Source organism: Musca vetustissima, unplaced genomic scaffold (assembly GCF_032173495.1).
Source record: "Musca vetustissima isolate MV318-11 ecotype Yass unplaced genomic scaffold, APGP_CSIRO_Mvet_v1 utg42885, whole genome shotgun sequence".
Lineage (NCBI taxonomy): Eukaryota > Metazoa > Arthropoda > Insecta > Diptera > Muscidae > Musca > Musca vetustissima.
In genome coordinates, this window is record NW_026878139.1 from 39,407 (window position 1) to 53,676 (window position 14,270).

The 14,270-nt window shown below is 39.1% G+C and overlaps 1 protein-coding gene across 1 annotated transcript; it reads right to left on the reverse strand.

The window, feature by feature from the left end:
* Window positions 1-11,227: 11,227 nt before the first annotated feature.
* On the reverse strand, window positions 11,228-13,052 carry LOC133322941 (cAMP-specific 3',5'-cyclic phosphodiesterase-like). The gene is made up of 2 exons (XM_061531891.1): window positions 12,928-13,052; window positions 11,228-12,779 (listed from the first exon to the last, which is right to left on the reverse strand). Exons 1-2 carry the CDS (start codon window positions 13,042-13,044, stop codon window positions 11,232-11,234), a joined length of 1,665 nt encoding a protein of 554 aa, XP_061387875.1. The 5' UTR covers window positions 13,045-13,052; the 3' UTR covers window positions 11,228-11,231.
* Between the last annotated feature and the right edge of the window lie 1,218 nt (window positions 13,053-14,270).

The window sequence follows — 14,270 nt, forward strand, 5'->3', positions numbered from 1 at the left end:
CTAGACTTAATTCAGAACGCTTTGCCAAATTTCGTGCAAATCGAAGGATATATAGGGACTTTGGTGCAGCAGTTACATAAAATCGGACGAAAATATATATGGGAGCTATATCTAAATCTGAACCGATTTTCCCCAATTTTAATAGCGTTCATCCTTAGGCCAAACAAATGAGCTGTACCAAATTTCATCCAAATCGATGCTACCTGTACATTGTTTACAATTTAACACCAACAAACGGACGGCATAAATCGCCTTAGAAAGTGATTCTATGCATATTCTCATAAGCACAAAGATATACCATGTACCATAGTGTGGTGAAGGGTATAAAAAATCCACGCTAAATGGTAATAGAGAAAATATTTTTTTTTAATCCACGCCTATTGGTAAATGAGAAAAATATTTTGAAAAAAAAAATCATGCCTATAGGTAATTGAAAAATATTTTTTAATCCACGCCTATTGCTAATTGAGAAAAATATTTTTTTAATATTCACGCCCATAAGTGATTGAGAAATATATTTTGAAAAAAATCCACGCCTTTTGGTAATTTCAGAGAATTTGTTATGCGCGTGTACTTCTTGTGCAAATATTTACAACTTTCATAAAATTCGATATTGTTGTCATTATTATTTTTTTTTTTTGACCCATTGATGTCTATGTTCAATAAATAATTCAATAGAAATGCATTATTTAATATTCGGCTAATACGAACAGCTGTCGAAATATTCGAATTAATGCATTTTTCGAAAAAAAAAAACATATGTCGGACCATTTTTGAATGCAACGTAGTTTCGGAAAGACAAAAGATATTTTTGACACAATCGGGAATGAATACACAATGGAACGGAAGTTGTTTTTGCAATAGAGTCTTGAGGCCAGGTTGAGGTGTTTGGCCCAAAATGAGTGTATATATAGCTACTCCAATATGGGTAGGAATATATTCGAAATTTGTCTAGCTATTGAAAAAGTTATTCAGTACCAAAAAATTAAAAAAATGAAATTCATTTTGGTAACAATTCTGGTTGTCATCATTGCCATTTTTGGTGTTAATGGTAAGCATGGAGAATAGTGATATCCTAGAAATATTTTTATCTTTCTTTCTTCTTCTATTTTCGTTTAAGCCACGCCAATTTTGACTAACATCCCTGATGTTGTAATTCAAACTGTCGGTGGTACCTTACAAACAGCCGATAACCTAGCAACTAATGTTGTCGCCACTGCTGGTAATCTGCTTGATAATGCCGCCACTGTGCTCACAGGAGCTGTTGGCGGTTTACTTGGTTAAGAGCACTCAAACAAAATTGCCATGAATTAAATATTGGAAAATAAATATATCTTCACAAAAAAATAAAAAATATTTCCATAAAAAAACAGTAAGGAAAGTAGTAAAGTCGGACGGGGCCGACTATATGATACCCATCACCACTTTGGGTATATTCAACAGATGAATCCTAATATAAATGGGGCTATATCGAACTTCGGACAAACTTTGGGTCTCTAGTGCACAATTTACATAAAATCGGAAGAAAATATATATAGGAGCTATGTCTAAATCTGAACCGAAACTTAGAACACATCATTCTGTACCTACTTTGGTGGACTTTGATAAAACTTGAATAAAATATGACGAAAATATATATGGGAGCTATATCTAAATCTGGATCGATTTTCAGGAAACTTAACACACATCATTCTAGACTCATTTCAGTACGCTATGCCAAATTTCGTGCAAATCGAAGGATATATAGGGACTTTGGTGCACCATTTACATAAAATCGGATGAAAATATATATGGGAGCTATATCTAAATCTGAACCGATTATCAAGTAATTTATCACACATCGTTGTAGACCTTATTCAGTACGCAGTGTCAAATTTCGTGCAAATCGAAGGATATATTGGGACTTTGTGCACTATTTACCTCAACTCGAACGAAAATATATATGGGAGCTATATCTAAATCTGAACCGATTTTCAGGAAACTTAACACACATTATTCTAGACTAAATTCAGTTCGATATGTCGAATTTCGTGTAAATCGAAGCATATATAGGGACTTTGGTGCACCATTTACCTTAAATCGGACGAAAATATATATGGCAGCTATATCTAAATCTGAACCAATTTTCACTAAACTTAACACACATCATTCTAGACCCAATTAAGTACGCTGTGCCAAATTTCGTGCAAATCGAAAGATATATAGGGACTTTGGTGCTCCATTTATCTAAAATCGGGCGAAACTATATATGAGAGCTATATCTAAATCTGAACCGATTTTCATAAAACTTAGCACACATCAATCTATACTTAATTCAGTGCGCTATGCCAAATTTCGTGCAAATCGAAGGATATATAGGTACTTTTGTGCACCATTTACCTTAAATCGGACGAAAATATATATGGGAGCTACATCTAAATCTGAACCGATTTTCCCGAAACTTAGCACACATCGTTCTAGACTTAATTCAGTACGCTATGCCAAATTTCGTGCAAATCGAAAGATATATAGGGACTTTGATGCACCAATTACCTTAAATCGGATGAAAATATATATGAGAGCTATATCTAAATCTGAACCGATTTTTACGAAACTTTTCACACATCATTCTATAATTAATTCAGTACGCTGTGCCAAAATTTGTGCAAATCAAAACATTTCTAGGGACTATAGTGGACTATTTTCCTAAAATCGGTTGAAACTATATATGGGAGTTATATCTAAATCTGAACCGATTTTCGCGAAACTTAACACACATCATTCTAGACTCAATTCAGTACGCTATGCCAAATTTCGTACAAATCGAATGATATATAGGGACTTTGGTACACCATTCGGACGAAAATATATATGGGAGCTTTACCTAAATCTGAACAGATTTTCTCCAATTTCAATAGGGTTCGTCCTTGGGCCAAATGAATGAGCTGTGACAAATTTCATCCAATTCGGATTTTAAATGCGAGCTGTACTTTGTTTACAATTTAACACCAACAGATGGTGTTATCGACTTAGAAGGTGATTCTATGCATATTCCCAAAAGGAACTATGGGTATATCTCGTTTCCTTTTGCCTGTTACAAACATGTGCACAAAGACATTATACCCGGTACCACAGTGTGGTGTAGGGTATAAAAATAGTTTTACCCATTACCAATAGCGTAGATTTTTAATTGCTCTATTTGACCTCTGATAGGCCAGGCAATCACGTTTTTAATAAAAATGTTATATTCCAAAAAACTAAAACTTAAAGAATTATTTCTCCAATTTCCCTGAGGCATTAAATTTCGAACAGAAATGCCTTTTAAATAAAGTCAAATAACAGCCGCAGACTTTCATTAAGTAATGGCCAAGTATATATAACCCTGAAAAAAAAAAGAAAAACGAAAATGAAAAACGTATGAAAAACTTGTGTGTCTCTCCCAGTGGTGGCAAACTAAAACAAATTATCTTTTATTGTAACACGAAATCCCAGACGAGAATAAAATTTGGAATCCAACCACCACCCTCGTCTTCACAAAAGGAAAGGAAAACAAAAACTGGGTTAGCAGTTGTTCGATATGACCAATCATTCATCCTCTGCCATTGGAAATGTGCGTTAAGGTGTTCGCTGAACAAAACTATATTTGGTCCTCCTCCTCCCCCACAAAAAAAACTTTTTGTGTTTTGACTTTATTCTTTATTTTGGTGTATCTTCTCTTCATTTGCCGCAGAGGGTCAATGATGAAAATGTTCAAATGTCAATTTGACCTCCCAGAGAAAACATCAGAAAAAAGGAAGAAACGAAAAAAAGGGATCAATCAATAAGTTTAATGACTTTTTATCAATAAAGCAACAGCAAAAAAATTGGGTTTCCTACAAATAGGATTGCCCATGGGTGATGGGATTGAAGAGGGTGTGGGCTGCTTGTTATATACAATAAAGCATTTTTATGGTATTGCAAAATATAAAATAAAAAATCCATCCATATTGTGGACACACTGGATTATGGAGATTATTGAAAAAATAGCAATATCTGGGCATTTAATTTTAATTTTGGGGGGTAATAAATTAAAAAAATCGAAAACGATTTAAATTTTAAAAGATATGTATTTTTATCAATTATAAATGAGAAGAGAGGGAAATAGAATATTTAAAAATATTTTTTTTTGAGTTATCAATAAATGTGAATTAAAAAAAATAAGGCCATATACAGGATGGCGTAGGTACCAAGCAACGGCTTTGATTGGCTTTAACATGGCGAAGTCCAGGCTTATCTTGGTCCCTCTTTCATCTCAATTGTGGACACTGACCTCCCCGTGGTGCCACCTGGGGTAGCTATTTTCATCACCCGTTGAAATAGTAAGCTAATATGTGCCACGAGTTCACCCATAAGAACTATAAAAAATGGGTTGAGGTATCGGATTAGTTGCCCACACTCGAACAACCCCTCCTACTACGAAAAAACATAGTAAAAGAAAACCAAATCCCCCTAATGTTGACGACCCCCGCAAATGTATAAAGGACCACGATCTGCGAATCTGCACTTGGAATGTGCGCGCCTTGTACAGAACAGGAGCAGTATTCGCTTTGGGGGATGTACTCAAGAAGAACAAACCGATATTATTGCCTTACAGGAAAATTCGATGGAAAGGGACGTGTCGTAAGTAAATCGGGCGATTACGCACTGTATTATAGCTGCCATGAAACGAGACATGAATTTGGCTACGGATTTATGGTTAAGAGGAGAATAAAAGACCTCATTTCCAGATTCACTCCAGTAGATGAGCGAATTGCTACCCGCATAAAACCGAAGTTCTTCTCCATCAGTCTTATTTGCGCCCATGGTCCGACCGATGACAAAGGTGAGCAAACAAACAAGACATATTTTACGAGCGCCTAGAAACAGCATGTGATCGCTGCCCTGGCCATGGCATGCAAAAATCGGAAGGGAAAATATATTTGGCCCCACCGTCGGAAAATTCAGCCTTCATGAAGAAACATCCGACAACGGCATGAAGTTGATTGAGCTTGATTGACTTCGCGGCAGAAAAAAAACATGGTAGTTAGCAGCACCAAATTCAAGCATCTCACACAACGAGAAATCAAATTGACAATTGTTGTGATAGACGGAAGGCATTCATCCAGTGTTTTAGACGTTCGATCGATACGAAGAGCAAATATCGATTCGGACCATTACTTTGTGACAGCCAAGGTTCTCACCCGTCTTTATGTAGCAGCAAAGTTGCGATCTAATGAAACACGGAAACTCGACGTCGAAAAACTGCAAACACAACAGGTGGCAGAGGCCTACTCCGCTCAACTTACCCACCTGCTTAACGAAAGCACTCCTTGTCCAGATAATAGTATAGACGCACAATGGCAAAGTATTACCCACTCCCTACAAATTGCAGCAAAAGCAACACTTTGGTACCAAAAACCACCATTAAGAAATCCAAGGTACGATCAGGAGTGTCGTAATGCTACTGATGTAAAAAACGCAGCGCATAGGGCAACCCTGCAGGCAATAGCAACACGTAATGTGATAGAAAATTATCGGGAGAAAAGGAGAAAAGAGCAACGTGTTTTCAGAAGAAAGAACAAGAAAAACGTGAGCGTGAGCAAATCGAGATTTGCAGGGGTCAGAATGAAGTCCGGAAATGTTAACAACGAGTAAAACACCAAACCAAGGTTTTTGGTCCAGCCACATCCTCCGGTAGAGATGAAGAAGGAAACCTGGTGACAGATACAGACAGTGTGCTGAGGATGTGGAAGGAGCATTTTGAAAAGCTTCTGGTATCAAATATTGGCAGTGAAGAAGATACCCCACAATCAATAAGACATGATGGTATAAAGAGTATACCACGTAGCCAAGATGAGGTCATAAAAGCAATTAATCGGCTCAAGAACCATAAAGCAGCAGGAGCCGACGGGCTACCAGCCGAACCATGATTAGTACAATTTGGCTTGAGGAATGCATGCCCAATGATGGAACCTCAGCATTCTGATTCCCGTGCACAAAAAAGGAGGCAAGACGATATGTGCCAACTATAGAGGAATTAGCTTTCTTCATATCGCATATAAAGGGCAATCCAGGCCATACACTCTACGCCAAATCCTGGAAAAGACCCACGAAAAACACATCGACACATATCACCTATTCGTCGACTATAAAGCCGCATTCGACAGTCCTATCCGTTCAGAAAAATTAATACAAAATTAACCATTCAAGACTGGTGGTCAGATGCTGGTCAGGAGCATGCACCAGCTGATAATTACAATTTGGCTTGAGGAATGCATGCCCAATGATTGGAAACTCAGCATCCTGTGTCCCGTGCACAAAAAAGCTGACAAGACGATATGTGCCAACTATAGAGGAATTAGCCTTCTTCCCATCGCATATAAAGTGCTATCCAGTGTGCTGTGTGAACGATTGAAGGCAATGGTCAATGACATTATTGGACCATACCAATGCGACTTCAGACCTGGCAAATCCACCATTGATCAGATTTTCACTCAGCGCCAAATCCTGGAAAAGAGCCACGATAAACACATCGACACATACCACCTATTGGTCGACTATAAAGCCGCATTCGACAGCCCTATCCGTCCAGAAAAATTAATACGGCTATGCAGGATAACTTTAAGTGACACAATGTCAGCAGTTAAAGTCGGAAAGGATCTATCGGAGCTCTTCAATACCGAACGAGGATTCCGACAAGGTGACAGTTTATCGTGTGATCTTTTTAACATCCTGCTGGAAAAGGTCATACGAGACGCTAAGGTGAACAGAAATGGCACTCTGTACACAAAAAAACACATGTTAACCGCCTACGCCGATGACATCGATATAATGGGCCGAACATTGCGTGCGGTAACAGCCACCTTTGAACAAATTGAGAAGGAGTCTGCCAAAGGGGGCCTGGCAGTAAACGGCTGGTATCAACGCGCAAAACGTCTAGTAGACTCGGACCAACTGCGGAACTTGAGAACTACAGCTTCGAGGTAGTTAAAGATTTCATATACCTTGGTACCGCCATGAACAAAACGAATGACATAAGTTTTGAAATTCGGAGAAGGATTGTGATGGCCAACAGATGCTACTATGGTCTGAGTAAGCAACTCATAAACAAGGCCACCTCACGCCAGACAAAATTCACACTCTACAAGACGTCGCCGTGCTGTTATATGGATCTGAAGCATGGGCACTTGCGCAAGCAGATGAGACAGCTCTTAGAGTGTTTTAGAGAAAAATTCTCCGAAAGATCTATGGGCCGATCTGCGTTGACGGTGAATATCGCCGTCGAATGAACCATGGGCTGTACCAGCTATTCTCGGACATCGGTATTGTTAGACGTATTGAGCTGCAGCGACTACGTTGGCAAGGTCATGTTGTTGGAACGTATGAAGATTCACCAGCCTAAAAGGCATATAAAAGCGAACCGGCTGAGGGTTCACGCAGAAGGGGAAGACCACGAATAAGATGGAAAGATCAAGTGCAGGCAACATTGCCAAATAGGATCTTTCAAATTGGAAAACCTGCACAAAAGACCTACGCGCCTGGAAATCTTTTTAAGCTCGGCTTATGGAACGAAAGTTCTGTCTCAAACCAGCTAAGTAAGTAAGAAGTATAGAGGCGTGGATTTTTTAAAAATAGTTTCTAATGTCATATATAGACATGGCTATTTTAAAACAATTTTTTAAATGCCATATAGAGGCGTGGAAATTTTTATAAATATTACCCAAGGGCATGGATTTTTCCTAGGTCGAGTAAAATATTTAATTTAAATTGTTTACATAGTTTGGGAATAGTTTTGTCAAACGACCCTGGTCTTAATAAATTCGAAAAAACAGACAAAAAATGGTTTTCACAACACGTGCCTATTTTGCACAAACAACTACAGCATTTGTTTAAATAGCCTAATTTTTTAGCAATATTAAATAAACAAATAATATATCCTAACAGTAGTATCAAGGTTTTTAAAGAAAACACACACATTTTCAAAATAAAAAATTAAACTATAAATAATCTGGCTCAATAACCACGGAATAGCATTACCTTCCAGCATCCCTCTCAGAAGACACATACACACAATGAAACATTTTATTGTATCCACTGTGGTGGCATTGGCCGTTTTTACTGCCTCCAGCGTGGCCCTGCCACGTCTCACCAAAGATATCGTGGATCCAGTGGCAACTACTTTGGAGCTACGACCATCTACCGACGACGAAACAATGAATACAAATTATTTGCCAGCACGTTTGACTAAAGATTTGCCCAGATTGACCAAGGATATTCGCGATCGTATGACAAAGGCCATTCGTGGTCCCCGTAAGACCAAGGATATTCGTTCTCGCTATATGACCAAGGATATAAACACTCAGCCGATGACATTGGAAATGCTCGTAGATGAAGTTCCAATGACCAAGGATATTCAGGCTCGTCCTATGACCAAGGATATTCGCGATCGCCGTATGACTAAGGACATTCGTGGCCCTCGTAAGACTAAGGATATTCGCTCTCGACCTATGACCAAGGAAATTAGCTCTCAACCAATGACATTGGAAATGCTCATAGATGAAGTTCCATTGACGAAGGATATTCGGGCTCGCCCTATGACTAAGGATATTCGTGGGCCCCGTAAGACCAAGGATATTCGTGCTTCATCTGGGACCAAGGATATCAGCTCTCAACCAATGACATTGGAAATGCCCACAAATGAAATTCCAATGGCCAAGGATATTCGTACTTCACCTAAAACCAAGGATATTCGCGATCGCCGTATGACTAAGGATATTCGTGGTCCCCGTCTGACCAAGGATATTCGTGGTTCATCTGTGACCAATGATATCAGCTCTCAACCAATGATATTGGAAATGTCCACAAATGAAGTTCCAATGACCAAGGATATCCGTTCCGCACCTAAGACCAAGTATATTCTGGCTCGCCCTATGACTAAGGATATTCGTGGCCCCCGTAAGACCAAGGATATTCGTGCTTCATCTGTGACCAAGGATATCAGCTCTCAACCAATGACATTGGAAATATCCACAAATGAACTTCCAATGACCAAGGATATTCCGGCTCGCCCTATAATCAAGGATATTCAGACTCGTCCTATGACTAAGGATATTCGTGGTCCTCGTAAGACCAAGGATATCCGTTCTCCATCCCTGACCGAGGACATTAGCTCTCAACCAATGGCATTGGAAATGCCCATACAGGAAATGCCAATGACCAAGGATATCCGCACTCCTCCCATGACGAAGGATATCCGTTCTCCATCCCTGACCGAGGACATTAGCTCTCAACCAATGGCATTGGAAATGCCCATACAGGAAATGCCAATGACCAAGGACATTCAGTCGCAACCTATGACATTGGAAATTACCGAAAATGATGTACCAATGACAGCAGATGTACCAAAATTGACCAGAGATGTTCCCAGGTTGACCAAGGATATTCGTATTCGTCCAATGACTAAGGATATTCGTGCTCCACCTATGACTAAGGACATTCAGTCACAACCTATGACATTGGAGTTGCTATAAATTATATTGTTTAATTCTTAAATGTTAAATAATTAATTTTTGTAAAAAATAGTGCAGACATAATAAAAATTGAAAAAAAATATTTAAAAAAAATACTCGCCTATTTTTTGGTCCATGAAAAAAATATTAAAAAAAATCCACGCCTATTTTTTGGTCCATGAAAAAAACATTTTAAAAAAATCCACGCCTATTTTTTGGTCCATGAAAAAAAATATTTTAAAAAAATCCGCGCCTAGTTTTTGGTCCATGAAAAAATATATTTTAAAAAAATCCACGCCTATTTTTTGGTCCATGAAAAAAATACTTTTAAAAAATTCACGCCTATCTTTTGGTCCATGAAAAAAATACTTTTAAAAAATTCACGCCTATCTTTTGGTCCTTGAAAAAAATATTTAAAAAAAATTCACGCCTATATTTAGGTCCATGAAAAAAATATTTTAAAAAAATCCACGCCTATTTTTTGTCCCATGAAAAAAATTATTTTAAAAAAATCCAGGCCTATTTTTTGGTCCATGAAAAAAATTATTTTAAAAAAATCCACGCCTATTTTTTGGTCCATGAAAAAAATATTTTAAAAAACTCCACCCCTATTTTTTTGGTTCATGAAAAAATATTTTAAAATATATCCACGCCTCTTTTTGCAAAAATATTTAAAAAAAACCACGGCTCTTTTTGGTGCATGAAAAATATTTAAAAACAAAATCTACGCCTAATTATCCTCCTCATGTTTTTCTTCTTCAAATTTAAGTCATGTAACAGCCCCTCGGAGTTCAATTACAAATTTACAGGATATTAACGGACTATCCCTTTGTTAATGAATGCCAATTATTTTCCTATCTGAAATATCGAATACAATATTTTATTATTATCAAAATTAATTTAAAACCATCGTCATCATCATCAGCACCAGCAGTCGTTTGACACCCACAAATGTTATTCCGAAAGAGAATTAATTAATTTGCCATCGTCGGCAGGAGTTGAGAGTTTCTACGAATAATCTTAGTAGCCCTCAAGTGCTCTGCCTGTTCGTTGTTCGACGCGTACAATTGCAGGTGCTAAGAGATTAAATCGAGTTTAATTTCAAACTAATGAATAATAATGGAATTAATGGAAATGCGAGAAAGAAAAATAATGACCCTGTTAATTGTCCCGTATTAATCGCTAACAGACAGTTGAACAATATTAAGCGAACAGCAGCAGCATATTCAAATCCGAAGAAGGATTAATTGTTAATAGACGTGATGAGTTCTTTAAATTATGGGATAATTTAAGAAAACAAATAGGAAAGACCCTTGAAAAATTATTAAAAAAAAAACAGACCTGTTGAGACCCTTAAAAATATTTTTTTTACAAAATCCAGGCCTGTTGAGGACACTTGAAAATATTTTTCAAAAAAAAAAAAAAAAAAAAACCAGGTCTGTTGGGGACCCTCAAAAACATATTTTTAAAATAATCCAGCCCTGTTGAGGACACTTAAACAACTATTTAAAAAAAATTAAAAAAAAAACATTAAAAAAAATCGGAAAAGTCTTTTTTTTTAAATCTACGCCTATATATGAATTTCGATTTTTTTAAATCTTCTCAAAAATATGAACCTTGAAAAAAATATATCAGGCTCTGGTAATCATCGATATTTATTGACCATAAGGTTGATCCCTATTTTGATATTATAAAATATTTCTGAAAACAAGTAAATTCCTCCACTTACCGAACATTCGCCAATGTATGCCGACGATTCTTCAAGTATCGACTGTGATACTTTTGCAGATCACCAATTGATCCCTGTTCCGCTTGCATTTTGCTGGCAGGCAATAGCTGTGAACTATTCGATTGTTGGGCGCCAAGGGCCGATGCTAACGACGATGAAACTAAACGAGTATTACCAGTGCCGGCGGCGGCACTAACTGTTGCAGCACTGCTGCTATTGTTCGAGGCAAGAGTTTCACTTGAATTTGCGGCGGCACAACCTCCCGTTACACCAGCTAAGCTACTGGGTGCTAACACAATACGTGACCACCCCGATTTGTGTTGTTTACGGAACTTATGTTTGATGCGGGGCGATGGAGTTGAGGTGGTAAAATCTTGGGTTGTACAACCTGTGGCGGAGGAGGTGGTAACAGCGTTAGCCGATAGGGAGGTACAACTTTCACTGCTGCCACTGGGATTGGCGGCGTATGGGGAGAGCTGATCGTTTTGGGAGGATAATTGCTGTTTGGCGCTGGTGGTGGGTTCTGTGGAGTCGTCCTGTTGTATGCTGTGCTGGCGATTCAGTTGATGCTCAGACTCTTCTTCTTCTTTGATGTGAGGTAATGGCGAGGTTTGGGGCGGTGGGCAACAACAACGTGAGGGTGTCGACCCAGCTGCTGCTGCCGCTGTTGCTGCTGCACCAACACTTCCTGCACTTGCAGTTACGGGTGAGACAACTGTGGCGCCGCTGCTTTGGCCTGCCGGTGTCCCCACAATATTGGCTTGATTTGCGTTCGGTGGTGTTGTTGGTGAAGATTGGCTTGATGCTATGGCTGGAGCTGCTGCAGTGGCCACGGACAACAGCGATGTTGTAGTCGACAGTAGGGAGCTTGCCGAAGCTGATCCTCCCACTACAGCAGTCTGGAGAGCAGCTGCTGTCGGTGAGATACTGGTGTCACTAAGCGTCTCCGGTTCGGCCTTACGCGGCAAAATACCACTGGCCAATGAGGCGGCTGCTATATCCGCTGCACTATACTGCTGATCAATGTCCTCTTCGTCGTTTATCAGGGTTTTCAGGGAAATCGGGGTGGTGGCCGACGTACCGATGGTATCGGCCAGTGAGTGTTTCTTGACGGCAGCTGCTGCCGCTGCTATCAGCGATTCGTTGCCGTCCGTCAGCTCGATGGAAGATTTGCCGGATCGTTTGCGTTTTACTGAGCTATTGTCCGCGGCCGCTTCAGTTGCTGCCGTTGCCTGCACGGGCGTGTGAGGTGGACTTGTAGCGGGGGCTGCTGAGCTGCTGCCCCCGCGACAAGGAAGACAACAGCGAAACACTGTGCTACTGAAACACTTGAATGTTTTCGACTTACGTCGTTTGTTCGGGCATGAATTTGTCGTGGACGACGACGATACACAGCTGCCGTTACCGAAACTGCTGCGCTGATGCAGGGAGCTCGTGTTGATGTTGCCGCTGCCGGCACCGCCTGCTCCTCCGCCACCGGTGCCAATACTACGGCAGCTGCCACTATTGTTGCTGCTGAGAATGCTAAGGGTGCCGCTGAGGCGCTGTAGGGAGATAAAGAGAGAGATTGAAAACAATTAAAATAGAGGTTCTGAGATTATTCTCTAAGGTTGTGATGGTTTTTTTTTTTTTTCGAGAGCGAATATGAGAGCTTGAGAGACGTGTGTTTAGAGTTCAGTTGCTTTTGTTAACCTTTCTAAATCCGCCCATTTGACCCTTAACAGGACAATCACGATATTGTTGCTGTTCATATTTCTGTGCACTGGATTTTAATTGTTTATTTTGATTGACAAGTTTTGACAGACGCATGGCCTGTTCTTCAAGTGTCACGTTTCAGTCAACGATTGAAAGGAGAAGTAGTTCACTATTTTTTTTTAAATTTAAGGTTTATCAAAATTTAAGTTCACAATACATAATTTACAATTTTTTTGGCTGGTCTTTGGTTTAATAGGATATCTGAAAAGAGAATAAAAAACAAATATAAAATTAGAAAAAAAATATTTTTTTATTTTATACTTAATTTATTAATTATTATTAATAGTTATATAGATATATGATTCATGATGAATTTTGTGTTCGCCGAAAAGTATGCTAAAGAAATGATATTTTAATAAACGTATTACGAATGAAAATATTTTATAAACAAATCATCTCAGATACCATACACTTGAAAAAATATTTCCTGTTGAGGACACTTGAAAAAATATTTTTAAAAATCTACGCCTGTTGAGGACACATGAAAAAATGCTGACCCTATCGACACATAAAACCGTATTCGAAAGCTCTATCGGTTCAGAAGTGTTTAAAACCATGTATGCGTTCGGCATTCTTGCAAATTTAATACGGTTATGCAGGATAGCATTAAATGGCACAATGCCAGCAGTTAAAGTCGGAAAAGACCACTCGGAGCCCGTCAAAACCGAACGAGGATTCAGGCAAGTCGACTATAAAGCCGCATTCAACAGCCCTATCCGTTCAGAGGTGTTTAAAACCATGTCTCCGTTCGGCATTCTTGCAAAATTAATACGGCTATGCAGGATAACTTTAAGTGGCACAAAGTCAGCATTTTCTGCCGGAAAAGACCTCTCGGAACCTTTCAATACCGAACGATGATTCAGACAAGGTGAGAGTTTGTCGTGTGATCTGTTTAACAACCCGCTGGAAAAGTTCATACGAGATGCAAATGTGAACACTATACACCAAACTCGCCGACGACATCGACATAATGGGTCGAAAATCACGAGTGGTAACAGCTACCTTTGAACAAGGTGGCTGTTACTGGGTCTGGGTCTGCCAGTAAAACTGGGTCTGCCGATAAAACTGCGAGAATACCAAGCTGATGGTATTAACACGCAAGACACCCAATGGACTCAGACCAACTTTGAAACTTGAAAACTACAGCTTCGAGGTAGTGAATATGATTTTAAATACATCGGTACCGCCATAAACAAATCTAAAAACAGCAGCTTTGAAATCCGGAGGAGAATATGTTGGCCAACAAATACTGCTATGGTCTGTATCGTCATAGAGACCGT

Coding starts and splice junctions, on each gene's coding strand:
- LOC133322941 (XM_061531891.1), bottom strand. CDS start 13,044: ATGCGTCTGTCAAAACTTGTCAATCAAAATAAACAATTAAAATCCAGT. Junction 12,780..12,927: donor AAATGGGCGGATTTAGAAAG/GTTAACAAAAGC, acceptor ATCTCCCTACAG/CGCCTCAGCGGCACCCTTAG.